This window comes from Xiphophorus hellerii, chromosome 1, assembly GCF_003331165.1.
Source record: "Xiphophorus hellerii strain 12219 chromosome 1, Xiphophorus_hellerii-4.1, whole genome shotgun sequence".
Classification (NCBI taxonomy): Eukaryota; Metazoa; Chordata; class Actinopteri; order Cyprinodontiformes; family Poeciliidae; genus Xiphophorus; species Xiphophorus hellerii.
This window is the reverse complement of record NC_045672.1, coordinates 26427783-26455664: the sequence shown is the minus strand read 5'-3', so window position 1 is coordinate 26455664 and position 27882 is coordinate 26427783. Positions and strand designations below refer to the sequence as shown.

Genomic DNA, 27882 nt, shown 5'->3' with positions numbered 1-27882 from the left:
AACACATTTTAGGTTAATAAAGATTCATAAAGCTGAATTAAAATGAACTGCAGGACTTTTGTAACAATGTTCTTTGTCGAGATGCTACACATTCAACATCCAGTCTCAAACATTGGTCTACTTGCTGACAGATCTGAAGGCTGCAGAGAAACCTATTTGTTGTTTTCATAGCTGAAAACACGCTAAAAAGAAGTCATGATGATGTTTACATCTTTAAGCAGTCTGAAAGAGTGATTCATCCTGAGTGTCTAATGCTTCAAAGTGACTGTTTTCAGAATCCGGCCTGAAAGAAAAAGGTCTTAAACCCTGTTTCTGTGCACAGGACCATCATTTTGAATACTAATGGAAGTTTCTCCATTTTCAAATAAAAGATGTTCATTCTGCAGGCTACCTGGAACACCTTTAGAGAAGAAAACATCAAAACATAATTATTCGATCATCTCTGTTCATGTCTGCTGTACATCACGTTTGGTATTCAGAAAAAGACATGCTTGAGTTGTAGTTTCTTTAGTTTCTCATAACTCTATTTTTGCTGGTTCTAATTCAGTACATGCTAAATATACCAAAATGAATTTGTAAAATTACAGATAATCAAATACTATTATACCACAACAAAATCAGGTCATTTAGATTAATGAATACATCTATATAGTTTTGTTTTTTTAATTGTAGAGTTGACTCTAACCAATAGAAATTTGAAAAGGATGATTATTTTTGCACAGGCGATTGCATTTTAAGAGAATCATGAAGTGGACACAGTGTCAGGAACAAAAATAGATTATAAAGACGTTTTCTATTAATATTCTGGGACACGTCTTAAAATAAAACCCTCCAGCCTCATGGGAAGCCTTTGATATGCAAAGAACTCCTTGAGAAATTTTAAAATGTATTATCTATTTTTGAATAGCCTGGTGAATTATTTGTTACACGCATGAAACTGGTTGATTTAATCCATTTCATCTATCTAGGCCAATATAAAAATCCAGAAATTACGAGATCTAATCTGTTGTTTTTCATTTCCTGAAATTAGATTTTTTTTCCCCTGAAGTACCACAGTGCCACCTAGTGGTTCTGAAAGGTCAAAAACATATTGAAGCCATACTGACATAACACATAACCACAAATTTAAACACCAACAGAGAAAGATGGCGAGGTGTGAAACAGTTTTGGGGGGTAGATGCAGCTGCTGCTGGAGTTGTTTCCTGTATGACAGGGTGCTTGTAAATCTAGCAAATACGGCTTTACGCCTGAATAAAACCACAAGTAGGCTCAGACTGGAGGACACCGCATGGAGACGTGCTTGCAGAAACAAAGGTGTTGGTTCAGTGTCTCACAAACAGGATGTTCGATCATCGGTTCACATTCCGCAAAAGCACATCATGAGTTGAGGTGACAAACAGCCATGAGGCCTTCACAACCAAATGTCAGCAAAACAAGTTTCATCATTAAAAGTCAACTGAGTGGCTCATCCACTCGACTGATATTGACATATTTTTAGTTTTGTCTGACAGACAAATTTATTGTTTTATTTTGTCAAATACATTTTTATTTTTGTTTAGAATACAACTCCAATACGTCCAAAAACATAAAACCACCGCCTCACATTTCCCTGCATTTATACCCCAATATGACAAATAAAAAATAAAAAAAGAAGTGAAGCACAACATCAACTTCCTTAGCTACAGCAATTCATTAATTGTTTTTACGCTGTCAGTCAAGATGCAATTCAAAGTAAAAGTTAAAAATTTTTTTTAATGCTTTAGTTAAAACACATCAAATACTTCATTGCATTTTAGAAATATGGCTAAAGTAAGAAATTTCTTCACCAAACACTGTGAACTTAAAAACCAAAACTTGTAAACAGGAGCCACTGGAGTTTCAGTTTCACTACTGGACAAGCTAAACATTAATTTGCTTCTGACCATCAATGCTTTTCCAAGAACTGCACATCTGGAGGGTGAAAAAATAAATACCCTAATTTAGTTTACAAACTAAATATTGAGTTTAGAGTTACATATTTAGGTTGAGTGAACATGAAGCAGCTCAATATTGAATGTATAACATCAATATTTAGCTCTGATCTAGCTTAAAGTTTGCTAACTCAATATTTAGCCCCAAACAAAAAAATTAGCCCTGAGCTAGGTAAATATTTAGTTAGCTCTGAGCTGCTTTAAAGCTAGATATTTAGCTTGCTATCTAAATTTAAATACTTAATAGGTCGACTGAATATTTACCTTCCTACTTAAATGTTTTGTTTGAAACTGTGATATTCATAAATGAATGAATAACAGTGAAAATATGACTAAGTACAGATGCTTGTTATAAGGAAACAAAATAACTTTTAAGTCACAGTGGTCATTAAAACAGAAATTTTGTGGTAAATTTTGAGAAGCTAATAAGAGTTGTGTTGAGCTATTTAAATTGTTCCTTGTTTAATGTATTGTTCCAAGCAGATGCTAGTTTGTAAATTTTTCTATTAAACCTAATTTGTATTTGGGGTTAAATAATGTTACTTTCTTCCATCTTATAAGTTAAACAAAAAATAAAATAGACATAAAAAAACACAATTATGTTGGTCTAAAATAGAAATATATCATAATTAGATAGATTTCACTTAGAAATTCAAACATTATTTCTAATGTTTGAATTAGAAATAATGTTTCTAATTCAAACATTATTTTGAATTAGCAGGGACGGAGTGCGAACCATGTTTTGAGGCCGAGGTCCTCGTGGCGGTGGTCGTGGGTTCGATTCCCAGCCTGGTGACATTTGCCACATGTGTCGTTACCCTCTTTCCTGTCTAACTACTTTCAGATGGAGGCCACTGGAGCCAACAAAACCTTCTAAAAATAAATTCAAACATTAATAGCTTTAGCTTTCCTTTCCTTCCTCGTCTTCTGTTTTTCCTCTAATTTCTTTGTCAAATACACTCTCCTTCTTTCTTCCTGCTCTCTAAAAAACGAGACGCAGATTTTTCTGCGAAGCCGCCTGGCGTAAACTTCGAGAAACACCATGAGGTAGCTCATGAGCCACAGACATCCCAGCAGGAGAGCGACGCCCAGCTTCGGAGCTGACGTTGTCACATCACAGAGAGACGGTTCGGGGTCGAAGGTCCACTTGTAGTCCTTGTGGAAGTTTAGCAGCTCCTGTGGGACACATGACTGAGGGATAATGCAGAGGGCAGGAGGAAACCAGTTAACCTGCAGTAAAAAGAAGAGCATTAAATATGAGGAAAATAGGCTATAAAAAACATGTTCATTACATTTTTTGCACAAAATCATTTTTCAGTAATGAGATTGTAGTCTGGTCAGTTCTGCATTTTGAACTCCACCTAAGTCAACGTTTACACTCGCACGTCAAAGTGCCTTCAAACAGATGCGCAATTACATAACCGTACATATTTGAAAAGCAAAAGTAGAGCCTCCTGCACGACCAACAAAAATCCAGCAATTAGTTCTGACTGATAAGTCAACAACAAAACACTTGTCTTTTCCGTTGCTAGGTAACGGCACAGCACATTTTCCTGACACCAAAAAACCTCTTGTCAAAAAACAGATGGGTAGTTTTTATTAAGTCCTTTGGCTGTTTTTAGAGATAGTTAATTCTGAAAATGGAAGTTCATAAAGCAATAAAAAATGTGAATTTTGCCAAATAAGGATATTATGAACTGGGGAAATATGTAGAGCTGAAAAGAAAAAGTTTACCTTATAACTGACAGTTATAGCAGCAGTTGTTGGTGGGAAATCCATCACCCAGGGCACGATAATCTGGATTATGTGATACACAATGTGATCTAAAACTACAATTAGAGTTATTGCAATAAAGTATAACGTCACAATGACCAGAGATATGAAGGAAGAGGTACATTCCTGACTTGTTATTTTGCAAACTGCGACCCTGATTTTATCTTTAGGCCGCTGTTCATCCCCTTCAGAAGACGCAGAGATGAAGCGGTTATCAAACTGAACAGAGGTCAGGTAGGATTTTAAATATCGTGCAGATTCAATAATCAGTAATGCAACAAAAACAGCTGCGAGGATCCGGTTTGACAGCAGCTTGTATTCTATCAGCAGGTTCTTTGCATGTGAGAAGTTGACCTCTATCTGATCAATCACTTTAGAAAACGTGCTTCTGACTTCTGACACGTCAACATGTGTGAAATGGTCCAACTTCCTTAACTTGGTGACGATGCTCAAGTCCTCCCTCTGTACTCTGATGGCTTCCTCAACCAGGTCTCGCTTTGCTTCGTTGAAGGGTTCAGACGAGTTCAGCAGGGTCCTTGTGAAGCCCTCAGCCGTGCACTTCAGGATCCCCGCGACCGCTCTTACGTTGACCGTGATGTTAGGGATGACATTCAGCACCAGAATCATGATGGAGGCCGAGATGAGGAGTTTGCGTCCCTGTTTGGTGCACACAGTGGGCAGGATCATGGTGAGAACGCAGCGGAGGGGGTGGAACAGGAAGGAGACCAGCAGCATGGTTACGCTGTAGAAGCAGGTGGTCTGGACCGAAGCAACATGGTCGTATTTTAGAGTCTGTGACAGCCAGTGGTGCAGCAGTCCACCGGTAAAGACGGCGAAGGTGGAGCAGATAGACAGCAGAGAAAGGATTTCTCTGCCTGACGGAGCAGGTTTGGAGTAAACATCCCAGAGGTAAACCAGCAGAGACTTCAGAGCCTGTATGCGAGGTCCTGATTTGTTCCTGTGAATAAGAAAGAAAGCCTATTTAAACTGGTGCTCAGATTTGATACAAGGGGCTCCAACTTCCATACAGACCCCCAAGAATAGCTAATATTCACTTTATGTCAACTTTTCTGCATTATGCATTTATTATAATCATTTTTACAGTCAACAACAGTGGTTTCTTGCCATTTTTACGATAAATAACACCTCAGGAAGTACAAGGTTTTTGAAATACCACCATCTTCGTAGATATTTTAGAGGGGACCTAATATGTTAAATTCGCATTTTTCACGTTTTTGTACTTCAATTTGAATCTCAACTGCTTCTAAAAATAGCCCACGCACTTAAAAAATAAATAAATAAAAACAGCTCACTATTATTTTGGTGAGCCGTTTCAAAAACCTCCTGATTGTTAACTCCCGTTACCTAGCAACCCCAGCAAATCCCAGCCCGCTACCTAGCAACCAGGACGTTTGGTCACCTGTTTTTACTGCTGTATGCGCTGAACAATGGCTGCGCTGAGAAGACAGGTGTTTTGTTGTTGGCTTACCATTCAGAAGCTGCATTATAGGATGTACAGGTGTGGAAATGGGCATCTGCTTTGAGACATTTTCATGTGTGAGTGTAAACGTTGAGTTGGGAGGCATGGCCAGCAGCAGCTCGTTTGGATTTAAAGTGACAGTAGCCCTAAAACGGCTCGAAAGGAAATGAACATGTTTTGAACAGCCCATAAACCTGTAGGCTGGACAGCAGTTTTCTCAGGCTGTTGTGTTGCGTTATAAGAACGGTTAACTTCTGGAACCCCATATTAATTAAATTAAAGAAAAACCTGTTATCCTTCTTCCTTGTGGGAATGAGACAGATAAACTGTTACATCTTTACTCAGAAATTGAAACGTTCCTGTTTTAATTCTATAAATTAACAGACAAATAGCTTGAAACTCAAATTATGAACAAGAAAATTTGACGTTTTCTCAAAATCACAATGCAATGGGCTGCCTAGTATATATATATATAAAAAAAGAGCATTTGTGGATTTTTTTTTCTGTGAAATATCTGTAGTAAATATTTGCATATCTTTTATATGCAAATATAAAAAAATATCTGCATATAAAAAAGCTGTTGTCTGGATGTGTACTTTGTAGAGGAGCATTATTTTGTTCTTTCAAGTCATTATAAACTAATCAGGTTTGGTTTATCATCTTCCTACCTTAAAAAAAAGCTCTGAATTTGGATCCTCTCCTTTATTTTAGTTAGTCACCATCGGTATAGCCTAAACTAATAAATGAGGCATAAAACAATTACAAAGATGTGCTGTAAACTAGATTTTTTTACTGAGTCAAATGACCTGTTAATACATAAAGAAGCTCTGGTTTAATGCAAAGCTATAAATATCTCTATTGAGTAGAATAATAGTAATGTAGTTCAAATTTAGTATGCCATACAGGTAATTTTTTAAAGTAATTATTGACAGTAATGGTAAAAAATAAAAGCACACCACAGGTCACCAAGAAATATTTTTTCCTAATTTGATTTTTACTCAATATTATTTTAGATCATTTTGAGAATTACCCAAGGAAGTAAAAATATATATATATTTTTAAATCAAACAAATGTACTTATCACTCACACTGAAAAAAGAAAACAGGTAATCCAACTTAAAACCCAAAAATAAATACATTAGGTTTATTACGCTGTCATGATAAACAAAGATAAATAAATTAAGTTTGACCTACTTAATTCAATTACATGTAATAAATTAATTCATTTTATAAAATTTTGAGCTCTATTCTCTTTTTTCAGTGCAGAGTGGCTGACATTTCTTACCTGAGAGGTAAAGCAGCATGCTCCATGATCGACCTTTCAAACAGAACAGGATAATGCCGCTTTGGGAAGCGTTGCTGAACCTCGAAGGTTAAAAAAGGGGAACTGAGCTGAACAGTCAGCGTCATGTTGGTGTTTGTAGGTCGCATGATTTCTCAGGAGGAAACAAATGAGCATTTTCTGTGAATTAAAGACCGGCGGTGACAAACACGGGTTGTGACACAAGTTTTATGATGATTTAAACATGTGATGACGCCAAAAACTGACCATGAGTTTGATTACTTTTAACTTCTTAAAGGTCATTTTAAATCAAACTGATCCACAAACCAGAAATGAGGTTGGGACAAATGCAAAGACATGCATAATGACCAGTTACCCTGTAAAACATTTGAGCAGCATTTAGTTGTGTCTATTATCTTCTATTCTTTAAGTCAAATAAATTTAGAGAGTTTTACATTTCGAACCCAAATGTGTGAGTTTGTGAAGGATAAACTTACAATAGCAAGTTGCGTTAACTTTTTATTCATTTTGTCAAACCTCCTACTAGAGTTTTTAGGTTAGCACTTAAAAAAACTGAAAGAAGAAAAAGACAGGAGTGGGAACTATTTCCCAGAATACTTAGCGGCTTGATTTTCTATCCTGAGATGGAAGGAAAATGTTTTACAATGTATTTCTAGCCTTCACTTAATCATATAACCCTAAATGGAAGATAAAGTGTTACCTTTTTCAAAACCTACTTTACAAGAAATAAATATTATGATTTACAACAGCAGGTGATAATAAATTAATTAATTTCATGGCTTAATATTTAGCTTTATGTACAGAATGCTACTATCAATTTCTAAATATCCAGATTTTTTTTTTCCTTTCATTATTGATTGATGAAAATGTTTAGTCATCTTGATGAAAATGTTTAGTCATCTTGCATCAGCAAGTCAAGAGTCTGATAGGTGGAGTAAAGAGCAGAATGTAATTTGTCAAACATTTGTTCAGTTGGCTGCTATTTTAGGTTACCTCCTACTACAATGTTCAGCTGAAGACAAGATTATGAAAATGAAAATTTTATTTTTTGATGCAAAATGAATTGTTTTTAAAGTATTGCCCAAGTGCTAATAAACAACCTCCTCAGCTGGGGTGCTTTTTTTGCACTAAAACAGAATATTATTCCCCAAAAATCAGAAACTGACTGTATTCAAATTATTACCTTCCTTAAGAAATGACCATTTTGGTGAGCAGCAGTAATTTTCTTCTTGTTGAAAACCACAAAAAGCAATAGCAAAATTAAACAGGGTCACACAGTAAAGCTACACCCACGATGCACAAACTAAAAACTTAATCCATAAAAAATATTTTTCTTCTATCTAACCTTTTTAAAACACACAAGTCCTTATCCAAGGTTGATGTTTCTGTTTGAGCTGAATCCACTCTGCTTTGTGGATTGTGGTTGAGTATTTTCTAGTTTTGCATGTAAACATTAAGAGCTTTCTGCTGGTGAAACAGCACTGAATGGATGACCGCTGCAGCCTTGCAGAAGTTAACCATTGCTCTAAGGCCTTGTGGCTCCAAGTCTGACACAAAATAATCCTTTATAACACCAAGCAAACACGGGTTTTACTGCAGTTTGGACAAAATGTGCCAAAATGTGTGAAAGCCTTCATTCACTCTTTTTGTCATCGTATTAAAACTCTTTTTTTGACAGCAGGTAAATCATAAAGTGTACAGATTCAATAATTAGCTTTCATCAATATAGTTGGGGAAGGTTTTAATTACTGGAAGTGAAATGTATGCAGAAGGATTCACCAACATGATCTCTTTTTGAATTTCAGTGATACATGTATTATAAAAGTTATTCACAGATGTTTCTCTTCTTTTTGACTCACCTTGTAGTAAGAAATACAAACGGCACCCTCTATAAAACAGAATTAAAACAGAATAACAGCATTTATTTACTATATAGTAAATAGTATACTTTAAGTACTATTTAAAGTATAGTATTGGAAAGTGTATTGGGTCCTCCCTCAAAATTATTCCCTCAGGTGTTGCAACCATTATAACCAAGTAGAAGTGATTAAGACATGTAGCTTTTGGTGCTATTATCCAGTTTTGATGCCACATTTTCTGTGATTTTTCTAATTTTGTTATTTATTTGTTGTCTGTTGGGTCTATGATCAAATGTGTATATGAAGAAAAATGGCTTAATGTACAGATAAAGTGGCAGGAGGTGAATAATGAAAGAGAAATTAGCTACAGACCTCCGAGCACCAGTTAACACAGCAAGCTAATTATGACGATGTTTGACCCGATCATCTCCTTCCGACAATTTTAAGGTTGTGTCGATTATTGGGATGGCTCTAAAGATAATGTTCTGAGATATTTCTGCCATGTTTGGAGTGCTAAAGGGGATCAATTATTAAAATTCACATTTAGCAGGTTTTTATGCTTCCTTTTGCGTTTCTACTGCTTCTAAAAACAGCTAAACTAAACAATATTTTGGCAATAAGTTAATGTCTTTCTGGTGTAAAGAAAATTAGCTGTTTCAAAAACTTCCCGATTTTTAAGTCACAATCAATGGGCACTCCTCCGTTGCCTAGCAACTCCAGCCAAGCCCAGCCTGTCCCCTAGCAACCTGAGCGGAACTCCAGGACTTCTGGACTTCCAGAAGTCCAGAAGTATTGGTCCTGGACTTCCAGTTGGTTGGAAAACCAACTTTTTCCTGCTGGAAAAAACAACTTTTTTTTTTGTTGACTAACCATCCGGACACTGTATGTCAATAAAACAAACAGTTTGCTCCACTGGCAAATTATTTGCCAGTTTTATTAATACTAAGGAATAACTGACTTAAAACAGTCAGTTTTAAGTCAGTTACTGAAAAAAGTTATTTGTAAGTTTGTTTTGTCTTATTTGAAGTGTACCAAGATATTTGCACTAGAAAGTAGACCAAAAATACTTGGTATACTTTTGTGTTTTTGCTTTTTGGAAGTTAGACTCAGTCTTTTAACTCCAGTAAATGCAACGTTTAAGGCTTCAGGAAGTCAAGATACTTCCTGTTCTAATTTGACTTGGTAACAATGTACAAAGGTCTATTAAGAATATTTTATCTGCAAGAACTTGACAGGTCTGCACAGATCCTGACCTAAACCCACTAAAACACTTTTAGGAGGAATTGGAGAAGAAACTGAGAGCGAGGGCTTCTTGTCCAACATCAGTGTCTGACCTCACAAATGGGTTTCTGTAAAAAAAAAAAAAAAAAAGTCCAAAACCAGAAGAGCTGAAGCTGTTTAGGCTGTAAAAGGGTGCCGACATCATATTAAACTCAATGGATTAAGAATTAGATGTTACTGAAATTCTGAATGGCCTAAATCTGACGGCATCTGGTACTTCTGGCCCAGTTAGTGTATGATAATTCAGCATTTTTTTTTCCACAGCATATTCACAAATCTTAAAGCCAAAGTGAACATTAAAGTATGAAGCAATAATTACAACGAGCTTCCTAAAGGCAGAAGAGCCAGGAGCAGCAGTAACAGAGCTTTGTGGTGTTTTAGCACATTTAAAAACAGACGCGTCCACGTATAGTTTTAGTTTTTAAATCTATATACAGTCTGCATTTACATCCTCAGAGCGTGGCGTTGGTTGACCTCATGGATGGGAAGTGAACATTTGCAGTGGCAGCAGTAGTGTTGGCGGTGTGAGCCCATTTTGGGTAGGAGCTCAAGTTAAACATGGCGACGCCCCACGTGTTCATAGCCAGAGACACAGAGAGGATCCCCAGGATGTTCATGACAAAGCCGGTTTTCACCTGAAACAGAGGGGAAGCAGGTTGACCGCTGCTGGTTTTCTAAAGTGAACGAGTCAGTGTGAGTTCGTTACCATGTCTTTGACCATGAGATGTCCGGATGCAAAGGCGATGGAGTTGGGTGGAGTGGAAACAGGAAGCATGAAGGCGTATGAACATCCCACAGTGGCAGGAATCATGAAGTACAAAGGGTTGACAGAGACACGAATGGCCTGCAGAGACAGTCCTGCTCTTCAAAATTTCATTTAGAAAGCATTTAAAGGTACTAAACACTCAGACATATCTAACTTGCACTTCTTACTGGAAAACTCTTTAATCAGAATCAGCTTTATGAGCCACGTTTGTTCAGACAAACAAGGAATTTGACTTTACTCTCAACTAATGATTATTTTAGTTGTTGATTAATCCACCAATTATTATACAGAAAGTATTTTTGTCACCACCTCTGTTTTGGCAAAAGATGATTTAGGCAAAAATAATAACAATTTTGGCAAAAAATTATTTATTATGAATATATTATTTTATATATTACTGTTGATTACAGAAAAAAAAAACAGACACACACAAGAAAAAACACAAATAGGCTGATTTTAACATACAAAGTAGCCGTATTGGATTTTGATGAACCTTCAAATTCCAAGTTTCAACTTCTGAGTAAAATTGAACATAGTTTATCTGTTTCATCCACCCAATGAAGAAGGGACACTGGATAGCAAGTTTTTTCTTTTATTTCTTTGTTTATATAATTCAACACAATAGCTTGAAAAAGCCTGTGTCCCGTTTACTTTATAAAAATGTCAGTCAAAATGGTGGTATTTCAAAAACTGTGTACTTTCTTATTTAACCTTTATTATAAGCAGGTTAAATAACCACTATTTCCCTATTTGTTCACAGCATTTTGTATTTACACTGCAAAAACACAAACTCCTAGCAAGTATTTTTGGTCTAGTTTCTAATGCAAATATCTTAGTACACTTGCAATAAGATAAAACCAAAGTACAAAAACGTTTTCAGCAAAATATAGCAGCTTGTTTTAATTCAATGCTTCCTTAATAACAATGAAAATGTACTACTTCCATTGGCAGATTATTCAACTTGTGTCAAGACATTTTCCTTTGTTATAAGTGAAATAATCTATCAATGAATCTAGTACTCTTCTGTCCAATATTAAGAATTTACTTTAAAACAAACTGGTATATCTTGCTGAACAGTTACTTTTCAAGATTACTAAGTTGATTTTACAAGAAACTAGACCAAAAATACTTGGTAAGATTTTGTGTTTTTGCAGTGTACTCAGTTAGAACTGAAATGCGTCAAATGTTGTTTGTCAGGATTAATCTCTTATCAGTTTGACTAATCAAGTCTTTCAATTATATAAATATAAACAGCTTGAGTTCAAATTTTATTTTATTTTATTTTTTTCTCCCCTCCAGGGCGTCTTTTGTGGGCTCTAGTGTCCCTTATATGAAAGTAGGCTGACAGGAAAGGAGGAAAGAGAGGGGGGAAGACATGCGGCAAATATCATAGGGTCCAGGAAGCGAACCCGCGACAGCCGCGTCGAGGACTCAAGGCCTCCAAACGTGGGTCACGCTAACCACTACGCCACCACAGCACGCCAGTTCACATTTAATTTTAATTCAAATTCAAGCAAACCATAATTTAAGCACAAATTCTTCAAACCATGGATCCTGCAGATAAAACGTAAGACTTTTTTTGCGCAAAGGCAAAATTACAGGGTGCAATAAAACCTTTCGGTAATCATTACCATAATAGTAGCAGTTAATGTCCAACAGGTTAGAAACAGAACATCCACTGCCAGAGTTTAACAAGTCCGCTGAGACTCTTAATGAGAACAAGAACTGAACTAAAACTTGTTCACTGTCCACAGCTTTAACACGAGCATCCAGTTTTTATCCTTTACTGTCATATTTACCTGCATGTTTACCTTGAAGTTAAGCATAAAATAGATTTAACCCTTTATGTCCTAAATTTAAAATGTCCGGCTGGGTATTTTTGCTTATTTTAATTGTACGCAGGTCTTTAAATGTTCTGTGAGTAAATATTTATCCACAACAACTGGAACTTTAAATATGCAGCGAGTTAATTTTGCAACTTACCATCTATTATGAGTGTTTCACCGCATTAATTTCACTTCCTGCTACGGCAGGAGTGAAAGTACTGTAATAACCCATTATTGGCTGGAAAGCGCAACGTCGCCCGTCAGAAACTGTTGGAACTTTTCAGATAGCGCAAAGTGTGGCAGAATTATGGTACTGCAAATACGGCTGGATCGCTGGTGCTCCATGAAGTACTTAAAAGGTTTAATTGTATAATTTAGCATCTGTACAGACTTTTTTCACCAGGGAAATCATATATATTCACATGTGTGCTCATTAGAAACAATTTTTATTTTATAATTCTAGTTGTTAGACTCACCAGTTCAGCAATGACAGGCAGAAATATAATAATAGTTGCTGTGTTGCTGGCAAACTCAGTGAAACAAGCCAGGAAAGCAGTGATTAACATCACAGCTACAGCTGGGGGAACTTCAGCCAAGGGCTGGAGGTGACCTCCGATCCAGGACGCAAGGCCGGACTCCTGCCGCAAGGCAAAATATCTGGGTTAAGGTCAAAGGTCAAATAAAAATATAATAAACTACATTTAAGAACAGAACAAATAAAAAGCAAAACCAGCAGAGAAAGTAAGGAGCATGACAGAGTTGTAAAGTATGGAGGGTGTAGAGTAAAGTAAAGTAAGAGGGTGGAACACAATTTATTACATTTCCAAAATCAAAAAGGAGTCTGGAATAACGTAAGAAATGGATCATGGACTGCAGCCCACCCCACATCCAGTTGAATGAAACTGATGGACGGGAACTACCACGTTAGTCAACACCACGAAGGTAACCGGTAGTAAACATCGCATTTTTTTTGTCATAACTATACTTACTGATAGCTCCGTGCTAACGACTCAGGGCTGACAGCTAAGCGTCAAATAAACACAACTCAGTTAGATTAAAGTAACAATGCTAAACATCTCATCATTTCCAGATCAATAAGTGACGGTAGTTATGCTGGATTTTATGCGTATAGATTCCGGTAGCTCTATGGCAGCATGAGAACAGACTGCACTAACTGCTATATTGGCATTTAAACATCGTTTCATACTACTGTTTATTTCTAAGCATTTTCCTGAAGGCAGATTTTCACAAGCCGGTATTATTTTAAGTAATTACTCATACATTTTGTCCCGCAGCGTTCACACTTACATCCAATCACACATTTTTGTCCTTCATTTGTCCTCTTGGGCTTTATCGTTGATTTCTCCGTTATTTCCCGCTAATAACCTTACAGATCTGACGCAGGACTAGCTATAGAATTTTCTTGCCTGCCTCAGTGATGATTTATAAGGCAAAAATGACTCAAAAAATGTCTAGGGTAACGCATTGAGGTCCTAGTCTGCCTTAATAACTGTGGTTGTCGGAGGACAGCTCTACTTCCGCATGGGGGCGGAGCCGCCGTCATGTCAATTAGAGTTTAATGTCTAAGAAAAATAGCAGAAATTAAGTAAATACATTTTACAATAATTTTCCTTTGGCACAATTTCACAAATTGTTAAAAATCATAGTTTTTTGTAACTATGAACTTCAAAATATGAAGAAAGTCATTAAAAATTTCTAATAATGCAGAATCTAATACTAAAATTAAACCCTTCTATTATTTTTTAATTTAGCAAAACGAAACAATTTTGCGAATCCAAATTCAACTAAAAGGCAAAATATTATTCTGTTTTAAAGTAAAATATGAGAAAACATATAAATATTTGGTTTAAAGTGTACAGTATAGTTACATACACTGATTTTAATTATCAGAAAAAAAGATGTTCCTGTTTTGCTACATGAGTTTTATGAGGTAATTTGTTGCACCGATCCTAAAATTATTATTCAAGTTTTTACTTTCTCAGACTTTATAATTCCCAGGAATTGCTTTTAAGCTGCAGAAAACTATTGACTGTTTCTTGTTAGGAGAGAACATAAAGGCTGTACAAATAAGTTTTGACTGCAATCAGTTTATGACTTCAAAGTACGAAGCTCATTTGGGAAAAGAAACTCGTTACCTCACAAGCTTTGGCCATTGCAAAGCCGCCTCCAAGCAAGAGGATAATGTTCCAGGGAACAGAGTCCTGGGCCTTTTTCCATGAAAGCAGAGGGACGTATGGAGTGTTTACAGCTGAAAAATGTAGAAGAAAAAGAATTAGACATTATTTTTATGAACTTTGCAAGAGTTTACATGGTAGAAATCTTTAAAGTTCTGTAGATTAGTAGATTTAATTATCTTCCTTTCAAATATTTGACCTAAATCAGACCAAAGAGCCCCATGCTTTGCTTTTTTAGCGAGTGTCCATGGGTTTATTTGACCAGCTGAACATAACAAACACAATCTCATGCACATGTGCCTCAGACGCTAAACATCCACAAAGCAGTGCATTCTCAGAAACACCTTTGTGTTTCCATCTTTTTAGAGGAGATGCTGAATTACATTCAGCATCTCCGATGCTGGACCACAACCATAAATAATATTCACCAAAGCTGTGACTTAAAAAGAAGCCTTCAAAAGCATTTCTTTTTTTTTATTTTTTATTTTTGTAACCCCTCCAGGGGGTCTTTTTGTGGGCTCTAGTGTCCCTTTTTATGAAGTAGGCTGACAGGAAACAGGGAAGGAGAGGGGGGAAGACATGCGGTAAATGTCGCCGGGTCCGGGAGTCGAACCCGCGACCGCTGCGTCGAGGACTTGAGGCCTCCAAATGTGGGTCGCGCTAACCCCTACGCCACCACGGCACGCCCCAAAAGCATTTCTTATACATCATGGTGGCTTGTTTGTTCCCATAAAAGAGAGGCGAGTCTCAAAAATGTGACAAACAAAAGGCCCCCGGGCCAAATCCGGCCCGCCATAGCTTCTTATGTGGACCTTTAGAGTTCAGAGGGGAGCATTAGCAAAATAATACCTGTTTGCCTAAATATTATCGATCAAGTCAACGCAGTTTTTATCTATAAATGGCCAAATTACTTCAATCAGTCCCTCCAGCTTTTTGCGACTCCGCAAATTAACGCCAAATTTACATATCCCTGCACATTTTTGCGCTAATGGATAATTGTGAGTTTTTGTTAATTTTCTGCAATTTTGAAAAATACTGTATTACAGTGACTATTAACTCCTACCTGCAGTATGTCTTACTGCTACTGTATTTCTGTCTCCATTTTAATTGATGCATCATTGCGGTAATTTCCCAGGTTGGTTCACCACCATAACATGTCTTCTCCATTTGCAGAAAAAGGTTTTACTGTGGTCAACTTGAGCCTCAAAACCAGATTCATGTAAATGATTTTGTTTCTTGTCTGTTCTTGTCTTTCTTTAAAAAGAAAGGCATGGTGTGTTTCTTTTTAAGGTTTTGTAGCCTGTTTCATGCTGTGATGCAGATTCTATTTTAGTGATTTGTTGGTCTGAGATTCTTTTTCACAAAGGGTGAGGTGACTTGGAAAGCTTTATTCCTTTAAAAGTGACATATTATGCTTCCTTTAACATGTTAGGATAGGTTTATGAACTGCACAAGGCATGTTCATTACATTTTTTTTGCACAAAATAATTCTTAGATAATTAGATTTCAGTCTGGTCAGTTCTGCCTATGTTGAGCTCCTTCAAGAATGAGCTGCTGTCACTTTAAATCCAAACAAACACAATGTTTACACTCATATTTGCAAATGGTTGCAAACAGATGCACAATTATACAGCCATACATCTTTGAATATCATTAGTGGAGAATCCAGCACAACCAAAAAGAATGTAGCAAGTGGTTTCTGAATGGTAAGTCAAAAAACAAAACATTTTATATAGCAGTAAAACCAGCTGAACAAACATGCTGGAGCTCAACTGGGGTTGCTAGGTAACGCGGCTCTGCCCTTCAATTGTGACTAAACAATCGAGAGGTTTTTGGAACTGCTCGTTTTCTAGACACCGAAAATCATGAACTTATTGCCCAAAAAAAACTGCTAGGTGAATTTTTAAGCACTTGTGCTGTTTTTAAAGTTGAGATTCAAATGTAAGCACAAAAGCATGCAAAATGTGATTTTTACATAAAATTTCAATAAAATAAATCTTTTAGTATTCACTCAAGTTATCTTTGTCTGTTGTTAAACTTTGTTTGTCACACTTAAAAACATTTAAGTGTGACATAAATCAACAACAAAGAGAAATCTGTAAGCGGACAGTATTTTTTTCACAGCACTGTATGTTTCTCCTCAGTGGAAAATGCAAATTATGTCGCACACATAAACAGAAAACACAAAGTGCAGCTGCAGCGCTTTAAAAGCTTACTCTAATCACAGACACAGAGAACGTACAGTCTCCCCTCCAGACGGGAACTTTACTAAGACTCTCTAATCTACATTATTAACATTCCTCAACCTGCTCTGTGTATTTTGCAACAGCTTCTGTAGGGAAGAGTGCTTGAATCTAAACCAAATATCCAGTCATAAATATTAACTTTTGTCATGTGACCAACCTTTTGGGTCAAACCACCAACTCAGAGAGGGTTTTTGTGATGGGAAGAAGAACAAAATGGACACAATGATGACACCAGTGACAGCATCTGAGACATACCTGCAGAAAACGCAAGAAACAAAAATAAAAAAGACTAAAAGTAATTAGTAGGCTTTTCTAAAGAATGATACCTGTTCTAAAATTTTAAAAGTGATGGGAACGGTATCCATTTCTTACCCTTTTTTGAAAAACACAGACCAGCCAGTAACAAATTTAGGATCTCTTGTGAACAGAAGAACAGCGAATAAAATAAAAAAGAAAGAGATGGCCCCTTCTGCAAAGCTGAAATGAAAAGTGAGTAAAAGATACAGTAACAGAAATAGTACATATTTGTATGAAATTAAAAGACAATACAAGAGTCCTCACTTTATGGGCCCCAGTTTTCTGTAATCTTCTTTAATTAGAGCTTTGGCTCTGGCTTCTGCCTGGGCCCTGTGGTCGTGTTTCGTGAAACATAACCTGGATTTTATAAAATAAGTGTGACACTAGGCAGTTATGTTTCACTAAAGCAAAATCACACAATACTCCAACCAAATATCACAATATAATTTTACATTACCTTGTATTCAGTCCGCCGTAGAGAAAAGAGATCCAAATCCATCCCAAAAACAGAAAGAGAAGCATCAGGGGGAAGGCAAAGGCAAACCAAGAGCCAAAGTTGATAAGGTCGCAGTCTGGAAAGTAGCTGTAAAGAACAAGAACCTCACTGGTAAATGGAGTCATTTCTAATGAGAAAATCTTTTTTTAACATGAATTTACCTTTTGAGCTGTCCAATCAGGATGAGGTTTGGTGCTGTGCCTGTCAGCGTTGCTGTACCTCCAATACTGGCAGCATAGGGAATACAGATCAAGAATCCTTTCCACACTTTCAGCTGATACTCTGACTCTGACTGGATCTCCTCAGCCGTCCTCATGTCTACAGGCTCCACAGCTTCCATCCTTATTGAAGTTTAAAGACAGGAATCAACATTTTACGGAAACACTACACTACTACTGACATGTATTGTTATTAAGTTCCTTTATGAAATGAAGATATCAAAACAAATGTATCACTTTTTTAACGTAAAATGTAAGTTAGCTCAGAGATAAGCTTACCGTCTCCAGGCTAACTGTCTCCAAGCTAACCGTCTCCAGGCTAACTGTCTCCAAGCTAACCATCTCCAAGCTAACTTGGAGACAAGTTAGCAAACTGTTTCTTGTTGTTATTTTCTGTTTAGCTAAGCTAACCATTACTCTCAGTTCTTATTCTACACCAAGTTAAGACAAGCTAATTCTATTTTTGCTAAGCTTATAAAAGCTGTCTGTTTTCACCATTAATGTGTAGCTGAGGATCATAATCTGTTCTCACGTTTAAGCTAAGTTAAGCTATGCTAAGCTAAGCGTCTTCTTGTTATGACTTTATTTCTAGATAAACTAATTGCGTTTTTCTTTTAACATTCTTTTAACACCCAGTTCAAGAAAAACCAGACTAAGATACCTGATTTCTGTTCTCAAACCAGATAAGCTAAGATAACGATCCTCGGTTTTTATTCGAAGCTACGAAAATATACGATAAGCAAACAGTTTTTTGTCATTTGTTATTTTATCTAAACCTGCTTGCCCATTACAGTTGGCTGGTTCCTATCTTCAACTGTGTTTACTATCATAAAATAGTCTATATAACTTTTATCTACAAAGTAGTCAATGTTTAGACTATTTTAAGAAAAGTTTCACTCTCTGCCTTACTGATCTCAATTTCATGCCAAGACAACATAAACTGAGCAAACAGCCTCTTAATCTGAGTTTTATGATCAGCTAAATTGCGTTAAGACAGTTGAGCTTGGCAAATTGTTTATCTGTCTTCATTTATTTTTGTTCTTATTTTAATTTATTTTATTTTAGTTTTATTCCTTAAATTAAGACAAGCTAAGCTAACTGACTTTCTAATTTTTGTTTTCAAACTTGGTTCAGAATAACTAACAAACACTGATTATTTTTCCAATGTTCTATTATTAAAAATAAAATAAGCTGCAGGTTTTCCTCTTTTTCAGTCTTGGTCCTATGTTAAGAACAGCTCATCTAAACCATTATTTCAAAGAAAATTGCTTTCTCTCAATTTTTATCTAAATCTAAGCTTGTTTGGGCTAATGCTAAGCTAGAATAGGCTAGGCTAAACTAAGCTAAGCTAATTGTTTCCCAACTGCAGCTTATTGATGTGTTCTATTTTTCTCAGAAGTAAACGAGCTTTGAAACATATCTAATAATCCAACTGTGTCCTGGCTTCAAATTGAAAAAGAAAAGGGATTTACCTTTTGATTTAAGTATAAAAGGACAGTTTGTTGCTTCAGTCTAAAAACTGGAGCTTAAGTTAGGGACTCTAACTTAAGCTCCAGGTGATATTTCGTATCTTAAATTCTGACTTATGAGATGAAATGTGAAACACCAAATGAGCTACAACTAGAATACGTTGAAGATTCCCTGAATTCCATCTAAGTTCAGGAATTCCTCTAAGAAATCACTACCAAAATGATCTCTCTCTGCTCTTTTACCCATCCATTGACAGCATATGTTTTTCAGAAGGCTCTGATGGCAGCGAATGGAGCTTCAGTGAAGTTTGACCTGCAAGAAATTTAATTGAGACACAATTTTGGTTACGTAGAATCCAAAATAATTAACATAACTTAAATTATTAGCTGCTTTAGGCGGCTGCACCTTAAATTAATTTAACATGACTGACATGGCATAAGAACAATAATCAATTGCTATTTGATGATTGACCAACCCTGCATCCCAGGATTCAGTGTATTTTAAACTGCACAAAGTTCATACATTAGATTACATATTATAAACAGCAAAAGTTACACAGGACAATGTACATTATATCTGCATTTTTGAGTAAATGAACATTTAAAAGTAAATGAACAATTCTTGAATTAAATACGTGGTAAACATGATTCGTCCATCAACTCTCTGTTTTGATATTTTCCACCAACTTCTCTGGGAAATATTTACCCCCTAAACAAATAAATGTGCAACTATATTTGCAAACTAGTCACTGATTATGTCAGTCAGTGTGCAGTGTCAGATAGTTAGAGTTAAGAGGCTTATTCTGAGCTTTTTCCAAGAGATAATGCGATGGGATTGCATCACAGGAAAGTCTGAAATGGTCAATAAAGCAGAAAAAAATTTAATCTCTCTGACGTAATCAAAACAGATATTTTGTTTAGGTTGATTTGATGGAAGGCTTCTTGATTTCCTGTCAAAAACACGGTGCCAACATTACACTGTACCATTTATTGCAGCACTGTCACGATCCTCTGGGAATTTGCACTTTTGCTTCAGGGTCTCCAGGTCCCCAAACAGGCTCTCCAGGATGGCGTTTGCAATGGGAAGCATCATGGCTGTTGTGGCGGTGTTGCTGAGCCACATGGAAAGGAAGGATGAGGTCATCATCATTCCCAGGATGAGCCTGAGGAGTTAATAAACAAAGATACAATGAATCCACTTTAATCCTTGAAAGGATCTTCTTGACAGTTTTAAAGGTGACTTATTATGCTTCCTTGAACAGAATGGGATTGGTTTATGAGCCCCACAAAACATGTTCATTAAATTTTTTTCATTCTTAGATAATGAGATTTTAATCTGCTATTTTGATCTCCTTTCAGAATGAGCTACTTTTGGACTACTGTCACTTTAAATCCAAATAAGCTGCTGCTGGCCACGCCCCCTCCAACTCAACATTTAAACTCACGTGAAAATGGCTGCAAACAGATGCACAATTATACAACCGTACATCTTTGAAATGCAGAAGTGGAGCCTCCTGCACAACCAACAAGAATGCCATAAGTGATTTTTGAATGGTAAATCAACAAAAAAATATGTCTTTTCCAGCAGCCATTGTACAACAGTAGTACCCTTTAAGCCAGGGGTCTCAAACTCCAGGCCTCGAGGGCCGCAGTCCTGCAGTTTTTAGATGTGCCACAGGTACAAAACACTGGAATGAAATGACTTAATGACCTCCTCCTTGTGTAGATCAGTTCTCCAGAGCCTTAATGACCTAATTATTCTGTTGAGGTGGTGCAGCAGAGGCACATCTAAACGTTGCAGGACTGCGGCCCTCGAGGACTGGAGTTTGAGACCCCTGCTTTAAGCTAACCAAATGTGCTGGAGCTCAGCTGGAGTTGCTAGGTAACACGCTGGGCTTTGTTGGGGTTGCTAGGGAAGGGCGGAGTGCCTGCTGATTTGTGACGTTACATTCAGAAGGTTTTGGAAGCGGCTCATTTTATTGCCAAAACCCCCCTGAGTGTTTTTAAGCACTTGGACTGTTTTTAGAAGCAGTAGAAGCCCAAATGGATTTACAAAAATGTAGCAAAATGTGAATTTAGATTGTAGGTCACCTTTAAATCTAATTCTTCTCCACTTTTTACCTTGAATTTGATTTGGTAGAAGTAGATCAGGATGAGTGTGTATGATTAGTTTAACAAACATTAGAATAATAAATTCTCAATCAAAACTTTCCCTCTCACCAGGCGGGTTTCACTCCGACAATACTAAGGACCTTCAGTGCTATCCTACGATGCAGGCCCCACTCCTCAATCGACGATGCCAACACAAGACCGCTGAGGAAGAGGAAGTTGGTCTCGATGAAGTACTGGGGGCAGACTTTTTTGGCCGGGAGAATCCCCAGCGTCGGGAAGAGGCAGACTGGAAGCATCGCTGTGACTGCCAGAGGCAAGGCCTCTGTGCACCAAAACGTAGCCATCAGTATCACAACGTAAAGGCATTTTCCCTCCTGAAAGAGGAGCAACACACAGTCAGATAATCTGTGTTTTTTCTACCATTTTGTCTGTTTTTGAGTCTAAAAGATAAGAAGCAGGATCAAATTATGAAAAACTTTAGACACCAAAATGTGCTTTGTTTAGTTTCAAACTGCAGGTAATTTGTTTTTAAATAAGTAAATAACTAGTTTAATGGAAACAAATGTATAATGCACTACAAGTATGTTCAAAAACACTGAAAACAGAGAAAAAAATGTTGTTAATTTGTAACACGTAATCAAATTAAGTTGGTCAAACTTAATTTATTTACGTTTGTTTAACATGACAACTTAATAAACGTAATATATTTAATTAGATCAACTTAATTTGATCACTTGTAACAAATTAAATTTATTTTAAGTTTGATCAGCTGTTTTCTTGGATCTATGGACTATTTGGACTATTTTCATTTTTATGTAATTCAATGTTCTTCTGTATCAAACATTATGCTGATCAAAATATTTCTATTACATTAACAAAAATAATATAAGAACAAGTCAATTTTCAGTTTTAATCAGATGAAATTTTTAGCTTAATGCTCAACAAATGACTCGGTATTATCTAGCTAATTGAATAAAATAAGACACAAACGCGAGCAGTACTTACCTTTTCCGGCAGAGTAAAAAGTAAAGGCAGAAACACAAGTGGCGCGAGGCAGAGAAGCAGCTGCTTGTGGACGCACCACAGCTTCTTGGACACCACAGACATTTTCATTCCCTCAGTGGGTTTTCTGCTCTGTTTAGGGAAATAAAGTGGCTGGGAAAAAGCCTGAGAGGGATCACTTTGAAGCCCCTGGCCGGACGCAGGAGAAGATTAACCACACGCTCTGCTACAGGTTAACTCCTCCTGTGGTGGTGTTTCACAGGACAGTCCGTTTTCTGTCAGGTTTCCAAATGACCGGCCTCTCCCACAAATCTGCAAGTTCATGCACTAAAAAGCTTCAGCAGGAAATGCCTGAGAAATCTAAATGTTGTAAATGACCTAGTGAATAAAGACTGTACAACAGGGTAGTGAGAAAGCACTATCGAATAGGATTATGTAACTTTTATGGAGAAAAAATGTGAAGGTCTAGCTGTTAGAAAACAAAAACAAATAAGAAAAAGAAAGAAAGTGAAAATTATAGCTCAGGTTTTCTTTGTTTCATCTAGATGATTCAGACTTTGAAGCCACTGGACGTCACAGCTGAGCAGCAGCCACTCAGACCTGATGATGAAATTTGATTTAAACTACTTAAAGTGTTTTCCAGGCTCCATTTTCTCACACAATCATGTAATTTTGTTAACTTCCATTGTTAAGAAAATGCTCCATATACATATATATGCATATGTTGACCCTTTAACATTTTTACCACCACTGCACTGAGAAGTGGCTCATATAATGAGCGCTGCAGTTCCGTCAGGTGTTTGCTAATAGATGCTGGCTAGTCTGTAGGAGCTGAGTGGGGGGTGGCTGCTCTGACAGGCGGAAACTTGGAAACTTTAAAACTTCTGTTTTACTTCAGTGGGTTTTCCTCCTTGTCTGTTAGTATTTGGTTCTTCATAAGTGGAGTTCAGCTTTGTGTAAATTTGCTCAACTGTTTCCATAACAAATCAATCTCATACATGCTACTTTGCGAAAACAGCAGGTTTCTGCAGAGACCGAGTTGAGATCTTAAATGAATCATGACCCAAGTTTCCAGTGTGGGTAGCACCTTCTTCAGCTATTTGGCATTTAAATTTGAGGTGTTTTCTTTACCAGTAAGTGGATGTATTTGAATATTATGACAGATTTGCGAGAAAAAAATCACAGGAAACTGATTCATTTCAGTCCACATTTAATTCCAAAATGTTATAGTTATATGTTATAGTTTGCCGTTTGTTATTGTATCTTGATTACAATGGAAGCCAAATTCCTTTTTTAAACAAAAAAATGTATGAGAAATGTTTTATTTTGATTCTTAATTTGAATGCTCTCCAGTAGCAGTCAGTCTTCCAATGAATCTGAAGAGACCTCTGACTGAAGACTGATTCTATTTGATAGTCTTATTTCTGTTATGACATGCTAACCGCTCAATTTCCAGATAGTAGAGATAAGATTTCACAATAACATGTCCTGGATGACGCCGTAAGTTGTAGATAAACATTGCTAATCCACCTCATTTGCTTTTGCTGCTCCTCTTTAAATATCTGTCTGCTCTTTAGTCCTTCCCTGCATACATAAATGACCTCTCTTGAACTCTTTTACAATTTGGCGGCTTAGTTCAGGTTTTATTTGAGCTTTTGAGATGGTAACTAATTAGTTGGAGAAGTTATAAAAATTTAAGAGCAAAGATCCTTCCAGCTGCACAGCATCCAAAAGAAGAGGGAATAATTATCCAAATACGCAACACCTCAACCAACAAAAACATAAACAAAAAGAACAAATCAGAACTAATGTGACAGAGCTGCTTTCTGATCTTACACCATTTTTTATTGTGGTTGTTATTATTAGATGTAAACAAACCTCTTCAGAAAAAACAAGCTGTTTAACATATTTTTACCATGCAAAATTTTACAGTGGTTCAAATTTAAATGTAAGAATTAAAGAGATCGGCAAATTTTATTGGTAAAAATGGAAACAACAATCTTCATTTTATAATCGTTTTAATATAGTTGCAAAAAAAAACATTATGAGAGGGTTTTTTCTGTTTTGCTTGTGTTTGTTCAGAAATACAACTTAATTCATAACAGAACGAGGGGCCCCGTTTCAAATTCTACTTAAGGCCCCATATAATCTTTGTCCAGCCCTGGAACTAAAACATCCTCAAAGTTAATTGTTATGTTGAAGAAATGCACGGATTAGCCACCAGGTGGAGCTCTTATCACATTTCTCACTCAGCTCCGTGATCTTGGAGCTGTGTTTACAGCGGTGACCTTAAAAACTTTCCCCCTCTGACTCAGGGGCAGGTTTCTTTAACTCATGCAAGGCGCTGAGCAGCAGCAGTGACTGTATCACCTGAGCAGCACAATTTCCTCTAAATCAAAGGGCTTTTCTAAAGAAATCCTGAGATTTTTTACTATATGGGTCTCTGATTTATCTTTAGAAAGGGTTTTCTTTTTATGAAAATATGTCAGGTTTAATCAGTTTCAAAAATTGAAGCAGCAACAAGATTCTGGGTGTTTAAGAAAAATAAGATTTATCACATTTTGCTTATCCTACAAAAGCCTGTTTTCTTTCAGTTTTAATTACATAAAAACACAAAAATAAGGCAAACTAACTGTTAGTACTATACAACTACTTTTAAGCTAGACTAAAGAATAAGAAATTAACATTTGATAATAGATTTAAACTTTGATCAGACAACTTTTTGGCCTCTCTCTTGAGCTTAAAGGAAACAACTTGTGTTAAACAGCCACCTATTATGCAAAATTCACAATTTACACATTTTTATACTTCCATTTGTGTCTCTTTGAATAATAAAATAATCTATTTTTTATGTATTGGCCTTCTTGATGTGGGACCTGAGTCCGAATTTCGTGCCACTAACAAGCAAAAGTCCTTGAATCTTTGAATGCGCTTTGAAAAATGAGCCGTTAAAAAAATTTGACGGGCACTGCGCTGTTACCTAGCAACCCCAGCCTACCCTAGCCGTCACCTAGCAACGCAAGCTGAGCTCCTGCACTTTCGGTAAGCTGCTGGTCTAGAATCGGTTCTTCTAAAATGGAAACGTTGTGTGTGCTGCACTATTTGACTTGTGTTTTATCATACGACATTTTTCTTTTCTTGTGTTTACCGCTAACCTGGAAGCTTCACGGTAACGTCCCATACTCCATCTTTAGCCATAGGCTACAGGTCTGGGGGAGTAAAAATACCTCTTTGGGTTCTCTATGTTTTTTGTGTGGATGAAAACATTTCTGGCTTTCTTGAATTTCCAAGTCTGCAGAGTAGTATGAGAGATACTTTGACTCTTTATAACAGCCATACTTCTTCCAGGTTTAAGATTGCAGAGGCATGAAGACTCTGGTATTTCAAAGATTCGTGGACTTTAACATTAGATGTGTAAAAGGTGAAAAATCAGAAACAAAATGCACAATATAAGATGGAGATTTTATTTACATTACATATTTGATAAAAGTATCATGGTTTCTGTTCTCATACTTCTCATTCTGTTCCTGTTGACCTTTTATAACTGCAACAAAAAAAAAATCTGTGTGGTTATACACAGTGACATAGTTTTACAAGAAAGCAACATGAAAAAGAACAAACACAACCAGATTTGTATTTTTTTTAAAAAAAAGAAGCAAAATAACAAATAGGAGAAAATGCATCTTTACAGATATTTTCTTTGCCGTTTCCATGGGAATTTTTCTGCTAGCCGCCTAATATGTTCTTCTGACATCTCGAAGACACGACCCGAATCATCTGAAATAGTGAGAAAAAAGAAAGAAAGCGCAAATCTCATCAGACTGGTGATACATACTGAGAACAAGACCACCCCCTTTAAACACATAACATTGAAAACCTTGCAGGAAAGCAGCCGCAGAAAGAGGAAACGGTGCCTCTCAGAGAAGGAGCGCAACCGCCTACACCACTTAACAACACAGCTGCAGGCGCTGTCTCTCTCTGACATTATGGCTAAGGTGTTAGGAAAACAATTTTATAACTCAATATATGACCTCTACATTACCTTTGTATTAGAAAATATGCAGTTTTAACTCATTTTTGACTTCTCTTGCTGCATTTTCATGCATTTCCCCTGTAGTCAACACATTTTCTCATCTTTTAGGATGTATTTGACACTAAAACACACATTTTGGGAAATTAGGAGTTTAAAAAAAAGTTCAGGTTCTTTAGAAATTATCTTTACATCCTGCAAGATTTTCAAGTCTCCTGTGGGATGTAATATTTACCGCAAAGGTTTTATCTCTAAACCAAGAGTTGAGTTTTTGTTTTTCCTCCACAGCATTTTTTTCTGAGCCACATTAATCACTGCATCATCTTGCACTCCCCCTGCACTCCCCTGCTGGATGACTACAGATATTAGCATAAAACTCCCTTCTTGTATCTATGACTAAATTTGTGTGTAGGCAACAAGTCAGAACTATGCATACCCTTCAAGTGACGCAGAGCTGCTTCATAAATCGGATTGAGACACAAAACACAGTTTCCATCCACATCACATCAAGCAGGAATGGATGAAGACGCTCTTCATCATTTGTAACGTGTTTAAAAGTGTCAGAGATAATAGTGGCAGAAGAGGAGCAGTTTCACATCATGTGGAAGTGACTAGTGAGGAAAAGTGAAATGAGTTATTTTGCTCCCTCACATTTGGAATCGGAGAAAAAACAGCAGGAAGTTTTTTCAAACCTGGTCGCTTAGTTTTACAAAAGATGATATTAACAGATACAGCTCTGGAAAAAATGAAGAGCCCACTGCACTGAACCGCATTGGAAACCTCCTGGTTGTTCCACCAAATATTGATTTCTGAACTCGTCCTGAGTTAAAACATTAGTGTTGTTGCTTTCTTTACATTATTTGAGACCTGAAAGCACCGCTTCCTTTTCATTATTTGGACAATTCCTCATTTTCTGTAAATAAACACTAAATCTCTGCTTGGGATTTCAGAGACATGTTGTCAGTAGTTCATAGAATAAAAGAACAAAGTTCATTTTACTCAAACATAGACCTATAAAGAGTAGAATCAGAGAAACTGACATTTTAAGTGGTGTCTTAATTTTTTCCAGAGCTGTATATAAAGCACTATAAGTACATCTTATACAGCGGCCACTAGCATTTCATTGGCAGCACTGGCTAAATGTGACACTTAGTGTGCACCAATCAGTCAGATACAGATGAAAATTGATCAGTTTTCTCTTGATAGGCTTGGATTGGTCAATCAAAACTAAGAACTGCCACAAATCTCAGCCTATAAACACACACATAAGTTAAACATTTTTTAGATTAATATTCAGATAAGGGTTGTGGACATGTGCTTTGATGCACAATGTTCAAGTTCCCACTAAACCCAGGAGAATAGAGCACATCTGGTTACACTGGTTTCCTGTAGCTCAGAGAATAGACTTTAAAATACTGATGTTAGTTTATGAATCACTGAACGGTTTAGCACCACAATCCATTAAAGATCTGCTGCTGTTGTATGAACCTTCCAGAACCTCTCAGCTTTTCTGGTTCTGGTTCTGCTCTGCATCTCCAGAACCAGAGCCAAATACGGAG

General features: G+C 36.7%; 2 protein-coding genes across 2 annotated transcripts; both read right to left on the bottom strand.

The window, feature by feature from the left end:
• Nucleotides 1-1732: 1732 nt before the first annotated feature.
• On the bottom strand, nt 1733-6869 carry ocstamp (osteoclast stimulatory transmembrane protein). The gene is made up of 3 exons (XM_032554166.1): nt 6509-6869; nt 3705-4701; nt 1733-3200 (listed from the first exon to the last, which is right to left on the bottom strand). Exons 1-3 carry the CDS (start codon nt 6652-6654, stop codon nt 2856-2858), a joined length of 1488 nt encoding a protein of 495 aa, XP_032410057.1. The 5' UTR covers nt 6655-6869; the 3' UTR covers nt 1733-2855.
• Nucleotides 6870-8250: 1381 nt separating this feature from the next.
• Nucleotides 8251-25622, bottom strand: slc13a3 (solute carrier family 13 member 3). Its single transcript, XM_032553967.1, has 13 exons — nt 22297-25622; nt 21400-21665; nt 20164-20342; nt 19423-19492; nt 17654-17833; nt 17454-17579; nt 17261-17353; nt 17072-17176; nt 16857-16954; nt 14415-14527; nt 12735-12896; nt 10373-10510; nt 8251-10301 (listed from the first exon to the last, which is right to left on the bottom strand). Exons 1-13 carry the CDS (start codon nt 22402-22404, stop codon nt 10119-10121), a joined length of 1821 nt encoding a protein of 606 aa, XP_032409858.1. The 5' UTR covers nt 22405-25622; the 3' UTR covers nt 8251-10118.
• Nucleotides 25623-27882: the final 2260 nt, after the last annotated feature.